The sequence below is a fragment of the Cyanistes caeruleus genome, chromosome 4, assembly GCF_971803275.1.
Source record: "Cyanistes caeruleus chromosome 4, bCyaCae1.hap1.1, whole genome shotgun sequence".
Classification (NCBI taxonomy): domain Eukaryota; kingdom Metazoa; phylum Chordata; class Aves; order Passeriformes; family Paridae; genus Cyanistes; species Cyanistes caeruleus.
The window spans coordinates 57,243,468-57,261,034 of NC_141704.1; the positions used below are offsets into that span (position 1 = coordinate 57,243,468).

Consider the following 17,567-nt stretch of genomic DNA (forward strand, 5'->3'; position numbering starts at 1 on the left):
GCATCAAGCCATCATTTCCAACGTTGTCCTGGAACTGCAGGCTTTTGTCTGAATTTTTCACTTGAGACACTTCTGAGACCTTTCAGTATTGTCCACAAGGTGGACAAGGTCAAGTCTCCAGCACTAAAACCATCACTGAAAATACCAGTGTTATCTGCACGGAGAACCTGAAACTCTCTACAGACCTGTCAGACTTTCTCATACTGATAGTGGAGTAGTCTGTCAGTGCCCAATACACTGAGAATCCCAAATTGTACATGATTGACAAGAGAGAAATTTCTTAACAATTACTTGTATTACAAAAACATTCTGAGATGCTAGAGGGGAGAAAATCCCCTGGGTTTGGCAGGCAGAGTCAAAGACAGAGCAAGAGCCAGTTCTCACCTTGTCAGCCTTTGTATTTTAAACAGACATAGAAGGAAAAAGAGACAAAGTGGACAAGGGCTCACAACAAGGCAGGACAGAGCTGCAAAGAGCTGGGAGCTTCTCACTACTCACTACTGTCTGCCCTGAGTCTGTTAAGACAAAAGGAAGGCAAAAGCCTGGGACTCCATTGCCCAGAGAAGCTGTTACAAACCTATCACTATGTGACTATCTCCTTCTTTTCTCCTCCTTTTCCCTATCATGAAATATACTGTAAAAAGCAATGATGAATAATCTTTCTGAGATTAAATGGTTTGCATCTTAGAGAGCACTTAACATCTGCCTGTGTCTAAGCCCATTTCCATCTTTGCATCTAGGCAGTGCAATCAAATTAAGCATTTGCTCGAGCACCATCCTTGATAAAGGTGCCGAAAGTTCACGTAAGCAGGAACAAGGCAGGAAAGAGAAGCACAGTATCGCCCTGCCTCTGAAAAATAACCCACAGGAAACTGCACAGTGGGAATTCCATGATGAGCATGCTACGCTTTCAGAAATGACAAGGCATCCAAGCTAAACACTGCAGAAGAGGAAGGATGTTCAAAGGCAACTCAACAAATGCCCCTTTCTTTGAAAACACCTGGGGCTATGTGGCTTTCTAGTCTCTGTAAAGCCTCATACCCCAGCCATGCAGCAGTGGGAAAAGCAAAACTCCAGTCCAGCTAAGTTCTGTCTTGAGAAAGCAGCATCAGCAATTCTTGCAACTTCAGATTTAGGGCAGTTTTTCAGTGGCCATGAGTTAAACTAAATCCTAAAAATCCCCCTGGCAACTGTGAGAGAGAGGACACACAGATTTTAGGAATAGAAGGCGGCAAACACCAGCAGGTAAGAGCTAGAAAATTCCTCCATTTTTATTTTCAGTGGTTTACATAATCATTTTTTCCCAATAGTTCTAACAATTTCTTAGCTCAAATTAATAGCAGAACACAACTCATGTAATATCTTTTATCTATTTCCCTCTTTTTTTTTTTTTTTGGTCAATCTGGTCTCACTGACACCTTTATTCTCTAGGCTACTGCAGTCTGCATTTGTATAAATATCTTGCACTCCTAGCATGTGAAAATCAAATGAGCTGGTGACATGAGTTTTTCCTTGCTTTCTACATCCAATTTCTTAAGACATGGCTTCCCTGAAGTCACTTTTCTGAGAGGCAGTGATACATTTTCTTATGCAAGCCACGCTGAAGATTGCAGTTCAAAAAAACCAGAAGAGAGAGCTATGATTTTTTGAAAAGCCTGACAAGATGTGAAAAATCTTCTACGCCGAATATCCATAATCAGAACTGGTCTGGTGATAAGGCTATTAGGATAAAGCAGCTCTAAAACAAATTCAACATAATTAGACCAATCTTTTCATCTCTTTCCTAAGCCTCAAATCCAGCAAAGCATTTAGGCAAGTGCTTAGCTTTGAGCTAATTACATTCTTTTCACACCAAGTCTACCTGCACTCTTAAAATTAAGTGCTTTGCTAGCGTAGAACTTATTGGATAAATGAATACATTACAGATCAACAAAAGCAGCTGGCATAACAAGAGATTAGTCTACAGTAAAATAATTCAGAGCTATAGAGCCAAAGACACTAAGATTTAGAAGCTACTGAGCTAGAAATGGAGAAAGGTTCTTTGGAATTGGGAACATGTTTACATAAATACATGAATATTGCTTAGCACAATAACCCCATAGACCCAAATGGGACTGCTGGGCATATTGAGGAGGAGGGTGAAGATGGCAAAAATCACCTGGTTGTTAAAGAGGTGGTGAAGCAAGCAAGCAGATGGCATTGACAAGAGAGAGCAGACTGAGAAGTGGAGAAAAATGCTGTTAACATGCAAAGCCAGGCTAGTATAAAATTAGAAATGTTAAAGTGAGAATTATTTTATTTCTTCCAAGCAACACCGCACCGCTGGTGTAATATGTAAAATGAGCTATGCCACTGTTTTATCATATACAATATACTTTCAGGAGTTAAAGATGTCTCAAAAATTACTTGATTTAATTAATATTTTAATCAAGTCATTATTTTCTCAATTTATCCTAAGAAAAGCATATCTCATCGCTAATAAAAGTGTTTTATTGCCTTTTTTATTTATTTAGCAGGTAGCTTTATTGCTGATGTAAGGTGACAGCTTGCCAAAACTGGCAACTGGAGTGCTCTGTTAATGTATTGAGGATGCACTCAGTCCCCAGGCTGCCTCCTTAGCAAAGCTCTAACTACCCAACTTAGAAAAGAATCTTCATAAAAAGAAAACAAAACAAAACAAAACAAAACAACCCTACCCAGGCCTGCCAGCAAACACAAAAAAATGGCTAGCAGAACAAATACCAAAAACCCACCCACTCCAAAATAAACACCCTCATACACACATACACACCTGACTTATAAATTATTATTGAGCAGATATGAGTGGATAATGCACCAACAGAAAAAAAGTCATGTTGAAACGGTTGCTAATTGAATTGTGGTAATGCTGCAAGCTAATAGAGCTTGAGACACCGGATAAACAACTACTAGTACACACTCATGCTGAAAAGAATACTTTTCCTAGGGCTTATACCATTCATCTAATTTCTATGTTAGCGTTCATTGCTTCCATTGGAAACAGATATTTTTATTTCATATTCTAAAAATCTATGCTAATGCCACTGAGTCACAACAAACATTTTTGTTTCCCAGACAAAATTACCTTCTGAAATAACAATTGCTCTCTGGCTCTGCATGTGAAGCCAGCACCATGAGAACAGTGCTGCAAAGTCAGTCTTTAAACACTGGGCATCAGAGAAAGGAGGAGTGAAGTATTCATAATCCATACCTTCAGAGGCTGCAAGATGCCTGAGAGGTCTCACAGGGTTGCTTGGATGGTCAGAAGGGAAAATAACTCTCCATAGAAAATAACCTGCTTTGCCCTGCAACAGTTCATGCTGTGCTCCACAGACTAAAGAAGCTCTAGAGAAAATGACCTCCAACTTGCAGCGCCTAAATTAAGAGTCCAACTAAGACAGAGAGGGGTTCCTTCAGAATAACATGATTTCAGACATGCTGAGAGACATGTCTGATCACCTTCAGAAATGACAGCCAGACAAGGGCAAAATGGGAGGTCTTATTTTAAGATTTTCCAAGGTGTGATATTCCTAACACCAGGCAATGCTCATGGTCTTGGAATTTTTAGTTCTTCATATACCTACAGGCACAGAATGGGAATGTCTCATAAATGTAAGGACTAACAAAGACAGACCCACGACTGCAGCACATCAGAAGAATACAGCAGGAGGGGGAAGAAGTCATCACCATCACCTCACTCACTTCAAATGCCACGAAAATTCTCAGAAGCATCACAAGCAAGGAAAATCCTCAAACCCCTTCCTGTATGCCCTGCAGAAAAATTTTCTCCTAATCCCAAAGCTGCTGATCAGCTTAACACCAAGGACAGACACAGGGCTCATCACCAGGTTACTATCACACCAGAAACTTTGCTGCTAAAACACTTTCAGAAAGAACATGAAGAAAAAAATTCTTATAAAACCTCATAAGTAACATCTCAGGATCACAAGGTTCTTTGCTTGAAGTAGCTTGACATAGAAGTTATTAAGTAAGTTAGTTGAATAATCATTAGTAAGAGGAGGTGGTCTGCACTGGAAAGAATCTCAAAGAACAGGATAGTTCTACAGCCTGCCCCTGTCAGCAGTACAGGAGTAGTGTGTCTTTTCACTGAGTAAGAGTTATTCATAAACCATAAATATCCTCCAGATTTTATTAGTCAGCCTGCTCACCTGATCTGACTCCTTCAATGCCATATTTGAACCCACTACTTCTGTGCCAATTAAGCCACAGGGAATGCTGATAAAAATGTACAGCATCTTTGAAGTTTTCAACATTTACAAGCAATTCTTTAGTGAAGATCTAAAAATTGTGACTGAAAGGAACATAATCATTTAATACTATGTTATAAAGTGTAAGTACCACACCAAGGAGTTGTCAGATTCATGATTAAAATGCAGGCAATTATAGACCTATGAATGAAATGCATTGTGACAACAGAGTATTATTTCCAACAATGCATCCTACCTACTATCAGTTAAAAAATACCAGGGTATCAATGCATCTAATTAGAGTATGACAATATTTAAGCAGATGGTAATTTATGGCAAAATTGAGCAACCATAACTCAAGACCTGGTTGGAGGAGGCTGTTTTGACCAAATTGATTTGGTGGGTGACATCCCTGTCCATGGTAGGGGGGCTGAAACTAGGTGTTCTTTAAGGTTCCTTCAAATCCAAAGAGAATAGAATTCTATAATTCTCTGATCTCAAGCAGAATTAGGGTTCATAAAACCTTTAGCTCTTTCAAAAGACACAGTAAGACTGTTGATAATCTGAAGTGATCAACTCCTGGCAGAAACCTCATTTAACAGAAAATTCCAGCACCTGTCCAGCCCTTTCTAATGCACTGATTCAGCATTTGGAATTGATATACCATCAGCATTTCAGTGCTGAATAGTTCTTATTGGTTGGAGGCAGCTAATAAAAAATAGAAGAGCTTTGGTGTGTAGTGCCCAGATTATGAGTGTCAGTGTTCACCACCATCTCCTATCAGCGTGCTCAGGGGAACTCCTAAAGAGTACCTCATAAAATACTGCCTCACTCAAACCTTGTAGAGCTGATAATGAAGAAGAAACTATGGGAGAAAATTACATCATCAGATGTTTGAGAGTTATTAAACTTGGACTATCATTAGCTTCCAGAACATTTCCAACCCTTTATTGATGTTTTAGTCTTTCTGTAATTCACAGAGTCAGAAATTTAAAGTAATTACTGCTTCACACATTGAGAAGTTAAAAGCTGACCCTGATTAGAAGAGTACTTTTACACAGTTGGGGTCTTCTGAGCTACTAAAGATCAGCATTACAGAAAAGATAACAAAAGAAGCCCTTGGGGCTTATTTTTCACCAGTTTTAGAGAAATCAATAATAATTTCTATTTCAATCACTCCAAAAGCTATGCTCTCAAAAGACTGGAGTATATATAGATTATCATTCAGAAATACACTCTTTTCTCTGTAAACAACAACTTGCTCATAAAAGCTTTATGACAAACTGACAGTAATATAACTTACCCAGAAATGTACAGAACTGAATTTTTTCTACTCTAGCCACAATCTTCAGCCTTGACCTGCAGATGAAAGGGGAGGGGGGGTACCATAGGGAATTGGTGTGTGGATTACTTCCCTCCTGAGAGGACTGTGAGAAACAGGCACCTAAGATTAAGAGCAGCGAATTCACTTGGTATTTCTGAAGGGCTTGCCAGTCCCACAGAACAATTTTAGGGAACCATGAAGAGAAGCAGCAAATCTCTGCACTTGAGCTTTTACAAAAGCTTTTCCTCTTTCCAACATTTTATCTGCTTTTAGAGTTACAGAAAGAAACACAAACACCTATGAAATACACATGCCAAACTGTCTACATAACTGAGAAATTAAATTACAAAATTAATAACACTTTGTTGGAATGACTGTGAGCTCACAGGTCTTTGATCTACAGACAATCTCAAGACTCACCAAAGCTGATGATGCTTAAATATTTCCTTTGAAGATAAGCTGAGTGAAAAGAGCAATTAAATTTTTCTTCATGTATTTTATGCACCTGCAAGTAGTGGAAGTGAAGACTGAAGACCATGAAAAAAGTAAACAGAAGTTAAACCTTGCAGGTTAAGGGGTCTTCTAGATGCTGGCAAAAAAAAATAAAGAAACCCAAAAAAATCCGGAAATAAATGTTTAAATCACTTCTTCTGTAGTCACTGAAAAAGTACATCAAACAGGGAATGGAAAAAGGTTTCTGAACTTGCTAGAGTTCTATCTCAGCCCAAAGACTGCATAAGAAACATGATGACAGCAAAAATTACATGCAGTTAGTGGTTTCTTGCCTAAATCATAATATCCCTCGCACTGAATAAAGCAAAGACTCATTGATTTTAAACTTTTTTCCAAAATGTGTCTGTTTGCTGCCACTGCCCTAAAGAAACAGGTGTTAAATGAGGGTTGTCCACAGGTTTTCAGATTCACAAAAGTCTTGGGCTTCTTATGGAACCTGAAGTCAATGCCACCAGTCTAGGCAAGTCACAACAGCTCTGCTGCATGGCACTATTTCCATGAAAGACAACCAAATAAAGAGCCTGAGAGTTCAAAATACTCCCAAGAGACCAAGCAAAGCGACCTGCTGCAACCAAGAGCTCAGAAGCACATCAGCTGAGCAGCAGCCAGGCGCACACATCTGATGACTGCTCAGCAAGAAGAATATCAGAAGGGCCTTCACGTGGTATCTTGAGCTATTTCATCTGGACAGGAAAATGTCCATAAGTGCACATCCTCTTGTGGTTTGAGAGAGACACTTTTGAAGTCTGCTGGCCCTCTGAATAAGTCATGCCCCAATAACATCTATTTCTAGGATTGCACAAAGAGGTAGAAAACCCTTCTAAATATTTGGGGCTGTCCTTTAGTTACAAAAGCATCCCATGCAGATTTAGAGATCTGACATAGTTTTGATTGCACCTGCTTACCTAACTTGTGAGTAAGAATAAAATGTAACATGTAAAAAAAAAAAAAAAATCAATCATTACTCAGGTGGCTATAAATATGTGTTATGAACGTTTACCTTTTAAGAATTTTGAATTCAATCAACTGCACCAAAACACTGGTAAGAGAGAAGAAGCAGGGGGGAAAAAGACAAAAATAGCCACACATACTTGCTGAAGGGAAAGAAAGACTAAATTCTCACTTACACAGAAGTCCCTTCATACAACTCTAAAAGGATAAAGAGGCTTTCAAGCAGATGTAAATTACACTCAAGCTGCCTTTAAAGCCCTATTTTCACTGAGACTAGTTTAAAGCTACTTTGATGCCAATTAGAGTCCAACCTGAATTGTTTATGTGACACTTGTGCAGAGCTGAGAGAGCAGTTGATAGTTAGGAGTGGATGTATTCAGATCCTAATGTTGAACTTTTGCTGCAAAACCATTTAGCTCAGATTTACAAAGGGAAAGGATGGTGTAAAAAAAATTAAAAAAAAGAAAAGACTTCCTTTGTAAATAGTTCAGAACCCCAAAGAGCAGTCATAGATAAACTAAGCACCATCTGGCTCACATCATCACTTTTTTGCCTTCCTTTTTGCTTCCACCATTTTTATTTTTAAGCCAAGACAACAATTAATGTCATTCTCAGAAGTGATGGAGTGGAAGAAAATGTCTGTGATGAAGTAAGAATGCAAGGCAGGGAAGACTTTGGCTGACTAATGCAGTAATTTTATCAATAGAGTAGCACTACCTTGGAAGAAGGAGAATTATAGGTAAAATAATTAAGCAATGGTTTATTTTTAATTTAAAAATTAATAGGACAGCAAAAAAGAAACATTGTGGGCACACTGTTCCTCTTCTCTGGCTTTGTAGGCCATTCCCATCACAGGCACTCTTAGCACACTCCCTTCAGGTTTTCGCCCCTGCAACACTGGCTGCAGTGCCTTTGCCTGGCAATATCTAAGGAACTCTTCCTCAAAAAGCTAGGGCTTCACAGGAGGACTAAATCATCTGAAATTCAGTTCAAAAGTATTTTTTCTAGCCAAGTTCTTCAGTAGGTGAAGTTGCCACTCTTATCTGACCATGAGCTACCACCATTACAAAAAAAAACAAAAAACATAAGCAAAGTAGGTTGCAAGGCTACCCAGAGCTTCTGCCTGAAGAAAAGCACGCCAATACAGACAGCATATTCCTTACTTCCTCCAGAGGGGAAAAGGATAATGGCAGTGGCCACTGTGAAATAAATGTTTTTCTGTTTTCATCTAGTACTTATTCAGATACCTACATCTGCCAGACATCTCCCTCTCAGCTGCCTGCTGATCCCTCAGGCTGCTTGGACAGCACCTGAGGTGCCACAAGAGGTGGGGTGTAAGTGTTTTTTAAAGGTTTTATCCAGAAAGAACCTCCCTCAGCCCTTGACACATGCTTTCACATAATGCTTTCTCTTGCTGGGAGGACCCTGAGTCTGCATCAATACCAGGCTCTGCTGAGCTGAGAAGCAAATAACGAACCCAGAGCAGATCCCCAAGGCATCATTGGCTCAGTTGTCCACAGGCACATTCAAAACACTGTCCAGGCAGGCTTTCTTCTCAAAGTGGTTAATTAATTAAAATAAATACCTGCAGTCAGGAGCCTCCCTCTAACCCCTCCCATACTCATTTTAATTTGTACAGAGAAAGCATTCCAAGACATCTCACTTTGTTGCTGGGTAAACAGCTGCAGTATCACCATGAAGAATACAGTGTCTCCTCTATCTCTTTTGAAGGGATCTGGTGTGAAAAATATACTTTTTCTTTTCTTTATTTTTTTAATTCTACCAGCACTAAGATGTTTGGATTCATCTGCAGCATCCTGCTTATCCTTTTAATCAGTATGGCAGACTGCTTCAAAACTCCATAGAACATCCCCTTGCAGACTGTGACTATCAAGATTAGTGGAGATTGGCTCTGGAAAGAAGAAAGGAGGCTGAGAGTGTGAAGTCTACATTCCCACAGGCCACCATGGGCAACAGGAAATCCCATCTATTGGAGGTTCCAGGAAGTGCTATTGCTTGTGCTATTTTCTGGGATTCCTGCAACCATCTTCCTCCTTTCATGTGTTTAGACTTCCTCTCTTTAACAGAGCAGATGGCACTGGGGCAAATCCCAGAGTGTACAGTACGTTCTGCCTTCATGGCAGGAGCAGACACAGCATAGCAAAGCATTTTCCTGTGTGGGATGGAGCAATCACTGCCTTCCATGCACACACTTGATCAGTCCCTTCCTTATAATTCAGAGAGCAGCTCTCTCTATTCAGAGGGATATCCAGAGACAGAACTACACCTCCCACCTAAAACTTCCAGTTTAAACCCATGCTAAGCAATCCCTGTGGAATTTTTTTTTTCTAATAGAGACTAATTTAGAAGTCACCATTACATATTCACTCCACTTCTAATGTACTCCTGGCCCTACACATATCCCTCCTAGGTGTAGGATATCCAGGCTGGATGACTCCAAATCATAGAGTGACTCCATGGCATGGAGCCAGCATCTGGCAGAATCTGAAAGACCTTTGACTGTTGATATTTGTCTTTTCAAGCAGAACACCATCCCTTCTCTTAATCTCTTATATGATATAATCCCTTTGTAATAATAGCCTTCAAAATTGCTCATTTGAATGTATTTCCCTCTTGTCTTAATTTCTCAGTTGTCCCCTATTCCCTCATGAATTTTGAATCTATTACACACAAAATGTACCAAAACCACAGAAATTATGCTGATGCAGCAAAAACGCATGACTGCTGGAAGTAAACAAGGCAAAAAGCCCAGTTTCATTGGTTTATAGAGAAATGAGTAGGGGAGCAGTAACATAAATATTTGAAACCTCTCGTCTCCCAGTCAGAATGCAACTCAGATGTATAAGGATTAAGCTCTAGTTGACTGCTACTTGAGGTGAATTAGTATAGCTACTTAAAACTGAGTAATTCCACCAAAGAAAAGGTTCCCCTGTTTGAAGTTACACCCACAAATATTGAGCAGCATCAGCCCCAAGTTGCCACAACGTGAATAACACACCAATGTCCCTATACCATTAATAGCAACACTCAAGAGTTTGCTGGGTGTTTTCCAGAATATTTAAGAAGGAAGCTCAGTGTACTCTTTTTAAGGTCATTTCCTTCAATTGCTCACATGATAGTGAAGAACCAACTCAAACACACAAGGTAAACCAAGAATAGTAGAGAGAACCTAACTTTGGCCAGATGTAACTACAGATATGTATATTTAATGCAAATTTCTGCAGGGTGGCTATAAATAGGGGTGGGTAGGGCAGGCAGGATCCAGAGTGCCCACAAAATACAGTGCAGCTCTGAAAGGTGCTGGGTGAGAGAAGAGTTTGGTAAACCTCAACCAGTCACCCAACAATAACCAGAAAACAAATGTGGACTGGATAACCAGACAATGAGCGTGTAGTGGCAACATGTTGTATTAGAAGTCTGCATTCCCATCACTCTACCATGCCTGTTCCAGAAGAAATGTATGCAATAACCCCTAATGGTGTCAGACCTCCTGAGCATATCACCAGAACTTCTTATATAGCAAAAATATGGCAGGTGATACCCTTCAGTAAAAGATGACTTTCCTGGCCCTTCATGATGACATCTACCAGGTCTTCTGTGGGCCTGAGACTTGCTCATTTTTGAGTGTCATCTAACCCCAACACTCAAAGAAAATCACTGACTTCCAAGGCTGCAGGGCAGGTAGCTGCACCAGGGCCTACCTAACCAAACAGGTCATTCTTCAGAGTTGTCAATCCCCTGTCTAAATTAGTATTCTTTAGGATTTACCTGGCTTGTATCATTTTGCTGATCAGTTAGAGCATTTTAGAGGGTTAGGGGTTTTGTCTACTCCTTTTGTTAATTAAAAAAAAAAGAGAAAAAAGAAGAAGATGATGGATTTCACTCTCTAGTTATCAATTTCCTAGCTACTTGTACCAAGAACAAAGACACAAATCTGAAGAGGCTTTGGGTATTTTTTCTTTTGAAGTTTGGGATTTTCTAGCAGTGCTTATTCCCTTTCAGTGCCAATTAAAATGGCTCTGCTTTGTAACTGATAAAGGTGTCTTCAACACGTGTCCACAACAAGCAGCATTGTGTGCAGTTACAATTGTTCAATAGATGCCCAGTCCCAGACAGATGGTGCTTTATCTTCACCCACTTGTCAAGACAGCATAATGCATTGTCCTGTCAGGGATTAATGGAAGTGCCACTCACATTATATGCTAATTTTGGTACAAGTCTGTTAGAACTCCACAGATGCTACAGCTACTGTTTCTCACTAGTGATTGTTGTAGTCAGTCCACACTGGAGCAGAAGCAGGACATTCAGAAACCAAGGTGAGGAGCACAATGCAAAAATCTATGCAGAACGCAACCTTGTGGTCAATAGGAAGAGTCATTTAAAAAGCAAAAAGAGGATGATAAAAAAAAACAAACACAGAGGAACAGTTGAAGAAAAAGTGACAACTGAATATTAAAGCAGACAAAACAAACATCAGGAACCAAGAGGGAGGTTAAAACAAAAGATCCAAAACAGAAAAAGAGCCTTTTCTCAGTAATGATCAACAACATATCACATCATCAGAAAAGCAGCACTAGAATAGTGTCTGTAATAGGGAAGAGCAGCTGTAATACAGGACAGAATGTAGGTACAGTGAAGGTACATTCCTCCACTGTTTGGATCTTTCCTTACTGTGTAGCCCAAAGCATGGTTGCCTTATAAAAAAAAACAAAACAGTGTTTAACATATTGAATAGGTACACAGTTGAGTACTGATTATTACTAAACCTGTAAGTCCCAAAACTGATTCCAAGATATATACTCCAAGAACAATATGCCAGAAGACATCTGCATAAACACTGTAAAAGACAGGCAATTCAGAGATAAGTTTTCAGCTCTCTCCTGGACCTTCTTTTTTGTTTAGATAAGAGATTTGAGATTTAGGACTAATTTGAGATGCCTCCACACATGTGTCTCAGTGGACTGAGAACCTTCTAGACTCCAAAGAGCTTATGCTGCAGCACTTTTATCACATCTTCCTTTTTGAACTGTACCCATTTACCACGGTCTGTAGCTGGCATAGTGGGATGGAGGAAATCCAGGCACTGGACCCTTCTTTCTGAAAAGTCACTGGAGAATGCGAAATCTTTTGTGCTTGAGAGAAGCTCCTACATATTTATATGGATGACAAACCTAGTTAGATACTCCATGGTCACGAAATTTCTAATAACTGGCACTATCATGTCACTAATTGGTCAAGGCCTTTCACTCTGCATTTCAGAAGAGGTTGCTTGTGAGAGAAAGGGAAGAAAGGCAAGGAAAAAGAGGCTATTCAGAGATGTTGATCAAATCTGAAAAGCCAAACCATGGCAGCAGATGGTAGATGGCAAACAGGAAGGTTTTGTGAAAAACTAGAATAGTATAAAAATAGTGGAAAAAAGGAAAGCATTCTGACAGCATAAAATACTAACCTTTAAAAATACACAAGGAAATGCATATACACCGTCTGTTGCTCCATTAATAGATAAAGATGAAACAATAGAGTAAATGCAAGGGAAATTAAATAGCAAGAGCAGCCTATCACTAAAAAGTTTATGCACTGAGATGCAGCTTTGAATCCAGGTCCTGAAATAGTATATTAGACCATAATGACTTCAAATCTCTCTTGAGAGTTGGAGACATGAGGTATACTATTAACTCCTCACAAGTGTCCTGCACTGCATATTAGAAGCTGTGGCCATGGTAAAAAGCAGATGAACTATTAAACAGGAAAACTCCATCTGGTTCACAAAATCAATGAGCTATAAATCATAAAAATATAATAGGGCACACCAGGAAATTAAACCTGTATACTTCTGCCAGTCTCATACTTTTATTTGTCACTGCATCAGCTGCTGGCAGACACTGGGAATGGATGAGATGCGCCAGATATATCTTTGGTCTTGCATGCTTATTTTTATGTCTTCTTTTACAACTTTTGTAACTGAGAAAGGACTCACCAAGGAGATGGAAGAGAGTTTATTAATGACAATAAGTTTGACATCCATTATACTGGACTGAAAACCTTGGCTGGAGCCAAGGACAGTGTAGGTTGATACCTAACTTGTCACTCCACACTCCAAGTGAACATAGTTCAGTGACACACTTCCAGGCTCAGACCTCCTTACACCTCCATTTGCAACAGTCCTTACTATTCCCACCTGGACCTTTCTTGAGTAATGCTTATGGTATTGGCCAGAAAATATTCTGATTGTGTGACTGCATACAAATTGGATGCCAGAAGAAATCAGATATTTCTTTTTTGGACCAAAATATTATTCCCAGTTCAGAACCAAATACGAACTTTCTCCTCTCAGTCAGTCTCCTTTTTTTCGGTCCTCATTCCTTACGCAACTCTGGCAGTGCAATTACCACTCCTTCACAATACTTTCAGTACCAATGTAGCCATATGTTGATGTACTGCAGTTGGACTTAAGTTTGCCACATTATTAAGCAGCTGGCTACCACAAACTCCCTCTTTAGTCCATAGGGGACGATCAGATCCTTCAAGTCTCCCTCATAGCAAGCATATTGCCATAAACCTGCAACTCCTGCTACTCCTGCTACTCAAGCCATGAGATTTTTCCATGTACTAGAGCATAGCTGCACTAAATTCCATCCTGTCCTACTAAACTGACTTTACTGGTAACCCAAGATAATGTGTGTTCAAGTTTTTAAAACACAATGCACTCTCCTCTCAGGGACAAAGATGCTGTCCTCTGAGAGTTGTAAAGGATGTGTTTATCTTTACAGAAAACATGTATCACCCTTTAAGCCACACATCATTTTCCACAGGTGAAGCTCTACACAGTTGGATGAGTAAACCGTAAATTCGTGCAATAGTTCCATTTGATTAAGCAAGATTCATTTTATAAAAAACTCAACTTCTGTCAGTCCCAATTAGACTAACTAAATGATGAAGCACTTAATGTCTAGGGGTGAACAAAGTTTCATCAACATCAAAGTTTCATTTTTACAAAAAACACTTTTCTCCTCCACAACTGTGTTAAAACAGAGCTTACTCCCTTTGGTCTCATTTTTAATATGCTGTTAGTATCTATAAAACAGATCTTACCTTGATCTTCTGAAGAAACCGGTGACCTGGAATAAAACAAAAAAATCCAGTCAATCTTTGGTAAAAAAAAAAGTCAAAAATAAAGTTCAGTCTCAGTATGGGGAATGGGATATGGAGTAATTTGAAGTTTTTCTTCTTTATTTCTTAGAAAAGAGGACTAAAAGACATTTGGGGAAAAAAAAAAAAAAAGAAAAAGACATGGAGCTGAAGAGGCCATCTAGCAGCAGATTCTGCAGGCCAGAGTGGCCATATGGAGCCATCTTCGTGAGGACTGATGCCAAGGCTGTCTGTAGATACTTGGCAGAATCTCATCTGCTACTGCCACTGCCAGGAGAAAACCTCACAACTAAGGGTGGTCAAGGAAATTACATCCTGGCAGGAGCTCACAGTCATTACAGTACCCATTTTTTTTTTTTTTGCCATAAATCAGTGTAGTGGTTAGTATAAAACAGTAGTCATAATTAATAACAATTAATGCCATCTTCAAAAAAGTAACACAACAGATCAAAAAAGAAAAAAAAAAAAAAAGAATTATGTCTGGACAGATGTAATTACAGAAAAAAGCAACATACCAGCAGCAACTCAAGAGTCATAGGGTACCCTAACCAGTGGATTAGGACTCTGGTAATACCCCAAGAGAAGGAAGAGTTATAAAACATGGGTGACCTCTCAGTGTCCCTGCTGATAAAGAGAAGAACCCCAGTGAATTACAGGGATTTGTGTCACAGTTCCCATCACTAAGGATCACACTCCTCATGGTTTTGGTCACCACCCAGAACAAAGGAACACAGAAGTACTGGATCTCCATTTTTCCCTTTGCTGCAGTAGTGTGGCTTAGCAAAACTGAGGTTAACCATGGAGCTGAATCTGGGATGTACCTTCATTTTTTAGACCAGGCTGACAGCACACAGTCCAGTGGACTGGAACATTCCTCAGCACTTACCCAGCACAGATATACACAGCCTTCCCACCCAAGTAACAATGAGTTTGCTCCTGCAGTGAGTGGGCCAACCCATGCTTCCTTTCCAAGATATTTAATTTCACAACAATGTACAAAAATAACAAATTAGAAAAGACTTAAAAATGTTAGTGTTGCCAGCAAACAGATCAAAGCCAACATAAGAAAAGCAGCCACAGAGGGGTGAAGGGAAAAGAAGGAACAAAGGGGAAAAGAGCACATGTATATTTAACTGAGTCAGCAGGGGCTGAGGGCTGGAGAGGGGGAAAGAAGTGAAGGAACCCTGGGTTAGAGGAATAAAGGAGCTGAGGAAGGAGCCATGATCACATTTCATAACAAGGGTTTGAGGGATTATAGAACATCAGAAGCAGATATGCAAATATGTAGATGCAAACAGGAAAACTTGAAAGAAAAGAAGGAAGCTTTCCTGCCAAAGTATGTAAATTTTTTTTCTGTAAAATAGAGAGATTTGCAAATAAAGAAAGAGTTAGAGCACAGCTGGAGCAATGGTCACTGTGAAAGGAAAAAATCTGATTGCCTAATTAGGATTCTGGCTGCACAAGAAGCCAATGTGTCTGTATGGATCAGAATTAATTAATCCTCTACTCCCATTAAAGGCTCTGATTGCTGCTGAACATCCTAAGCATGTATCCTGCTCTGCTGGCAGCTAGGCCAGCTCTGCCCTCACCCTTCAGCCATGTGTGTGGAAATACAGCAGGAATGCAGGCAACCCAAAGGACTTAGCAGGCATCACTAGAACTGTTCTGCTTTGACTAGTTAGCTACAGACTTTTGTCTTTAACACCCAGCAGAACCCTTTCTGAAGATCAAAACCCACTGCATTTTCTGTAAAGTTAAACAATGCAGAATGGGTCACATCAAGAGGCAAAAATTTTTAGATACTTTAAAATATTTTTGCATGTAAGAGTCACGCAAGGTTCCTTGGCTCACGTATCCTGACTCTTTACCCATTGCTAATGCTGTATTCCACTGCGTCAGCAGAATTTATTCCTTTGTTTTGTTTTTTAATTGCCCAGTTTCATCACCTTTCAGTTCTTTATTTGAAACAATAAAATAAACAATACAGATTATCCTATAATTTGGCTTTTCTTCATGCTTGGTAAAACAGATGTCATTAGTTCCTTAAAGCATCAACAGCAGAAGAGACGCTATTACAATACCAATGACTTCTCAATTAAAACATTGATTGAAGGGAAGGATGAAAAATATGTTTATGCATATTTTGTGTGCTAAAATTATTATATATTTTTCAAAATATTACTTCCTTTTGGCTTTGTTGTATGCCTCAAATACAGTGTTTGTAAGAAATTTAACATAACTACTGATGTTACTATCAGTGCTTTTATTTGAAAGAATCCATCAAGTAACTGTGTAGCCTGGTACCCTGAGAAAATAAGGTTTATGTAACCTTATTTATATCAGTTTAATCAGGTTCATATCAGCATCTTGATGTGTACATGTACCTCTCTGTCTCACCCTGATAAACTCTGAGCTTGTTGGCTCATTTCATCCCTTGTTAATTGACAGAGAGTCAATTGCTGCTTTCACACAGCAGGAAACAAAATAGCATAAGCTCACCTTTCCTGATGCAACAAAACCACAAAGAAAGGTTTTGAATATCCCAGCCACAGGAAAAAGCTCAATGAGAACTTCCACTGCTGGAGATACCAAAGGTTCAACCAAAATAAACTGAGCTTCGTTGCTCCCCAACTGACATGAAGTATTTTGGCAAAGAGTGGGGAGGACTTTCAGCATCCTCCTACAATTCCAGAGCATACAATTAGCAAGGGGGAGGCTTTCCTAACTGCTCAAGTCCTGTCCTAACTACACCAAGGGGAGTCTTGTTCATAGCTATGATGGAAGTGAGACTGCAGAAACCTCCACACTAAATAGAATTGGGCATTTCATGCACTGACTTGTCCTCCCCATATGATAGGCTCTAAGGGAGGAAAGAGAGAAATCCTAATGATCTGCTCTAAACCACATCCACTCACTCCACAGCCACAGGGGGCTTTCCTGACAGGAAAAAAAAGAATCCAGTAGATGCTCATATTTCCGGTCACACATCTTTCTCTCAGGTCTGTAAGAAGTGTGAGAGATATACTGTGGCAGCACTGGTCACCACACAGGTGTTCCAAGAAGGGAGGATTCTTGTCTGCTAACATCCACACAGGAACCATCTGTCTAGTGCCTGTCAACTACCCTCCCAATATGATCCTGGATACGTGTTTCACTGTCACAGAGAAGCAAGTTATCATCTTTGCAGTCTCTGTGCCTTAAAGAAAATTAGAGACAAGTCAGAGACACTTGAGGAAAACTAATATACTGTCAAGATCTGTGGTCTCACCTGGGTCAAAACACTTTGCCAAATGACATCTTGAAGAGATTTTCATTTGGTTAAACAAAACAGGAAAAATCTTCAGCAAAAAGTTGAGGCACTCAGGCATTTCAATATCCTGTTC

General features: G+C 39.6%; 1 protein-coding gene across 12 annotated transcripts in view; it reads right to left on the minus strand.

The window, feature by feature from the left end:
* DGKI (diacylglycerol kinase iota) overlaps positions 1-17,567 on the minus strand; it is a 199,970-nt gene that overhangs the window by 15,708 nt on the left and 166,695 nt on the right. For all 12 annotated transcript variants that reach the window (XR_015285660.1, XM_086884902.1, XM_086884901.1 and 9 more), the window contains one exon: positions 14,128-14,153. Coding sequence is in view for 11 of the 12 variants with exons in the window: in XM_086884902.1 (XP_086741028.1) it covers positions 14,128-14,153 (26 nt within the window). In the remaining variant the exon portion in view is untranslated. The remainder of the gene's footprint in view (positions 1-14,127; positions 14,154-17,567) is intronic.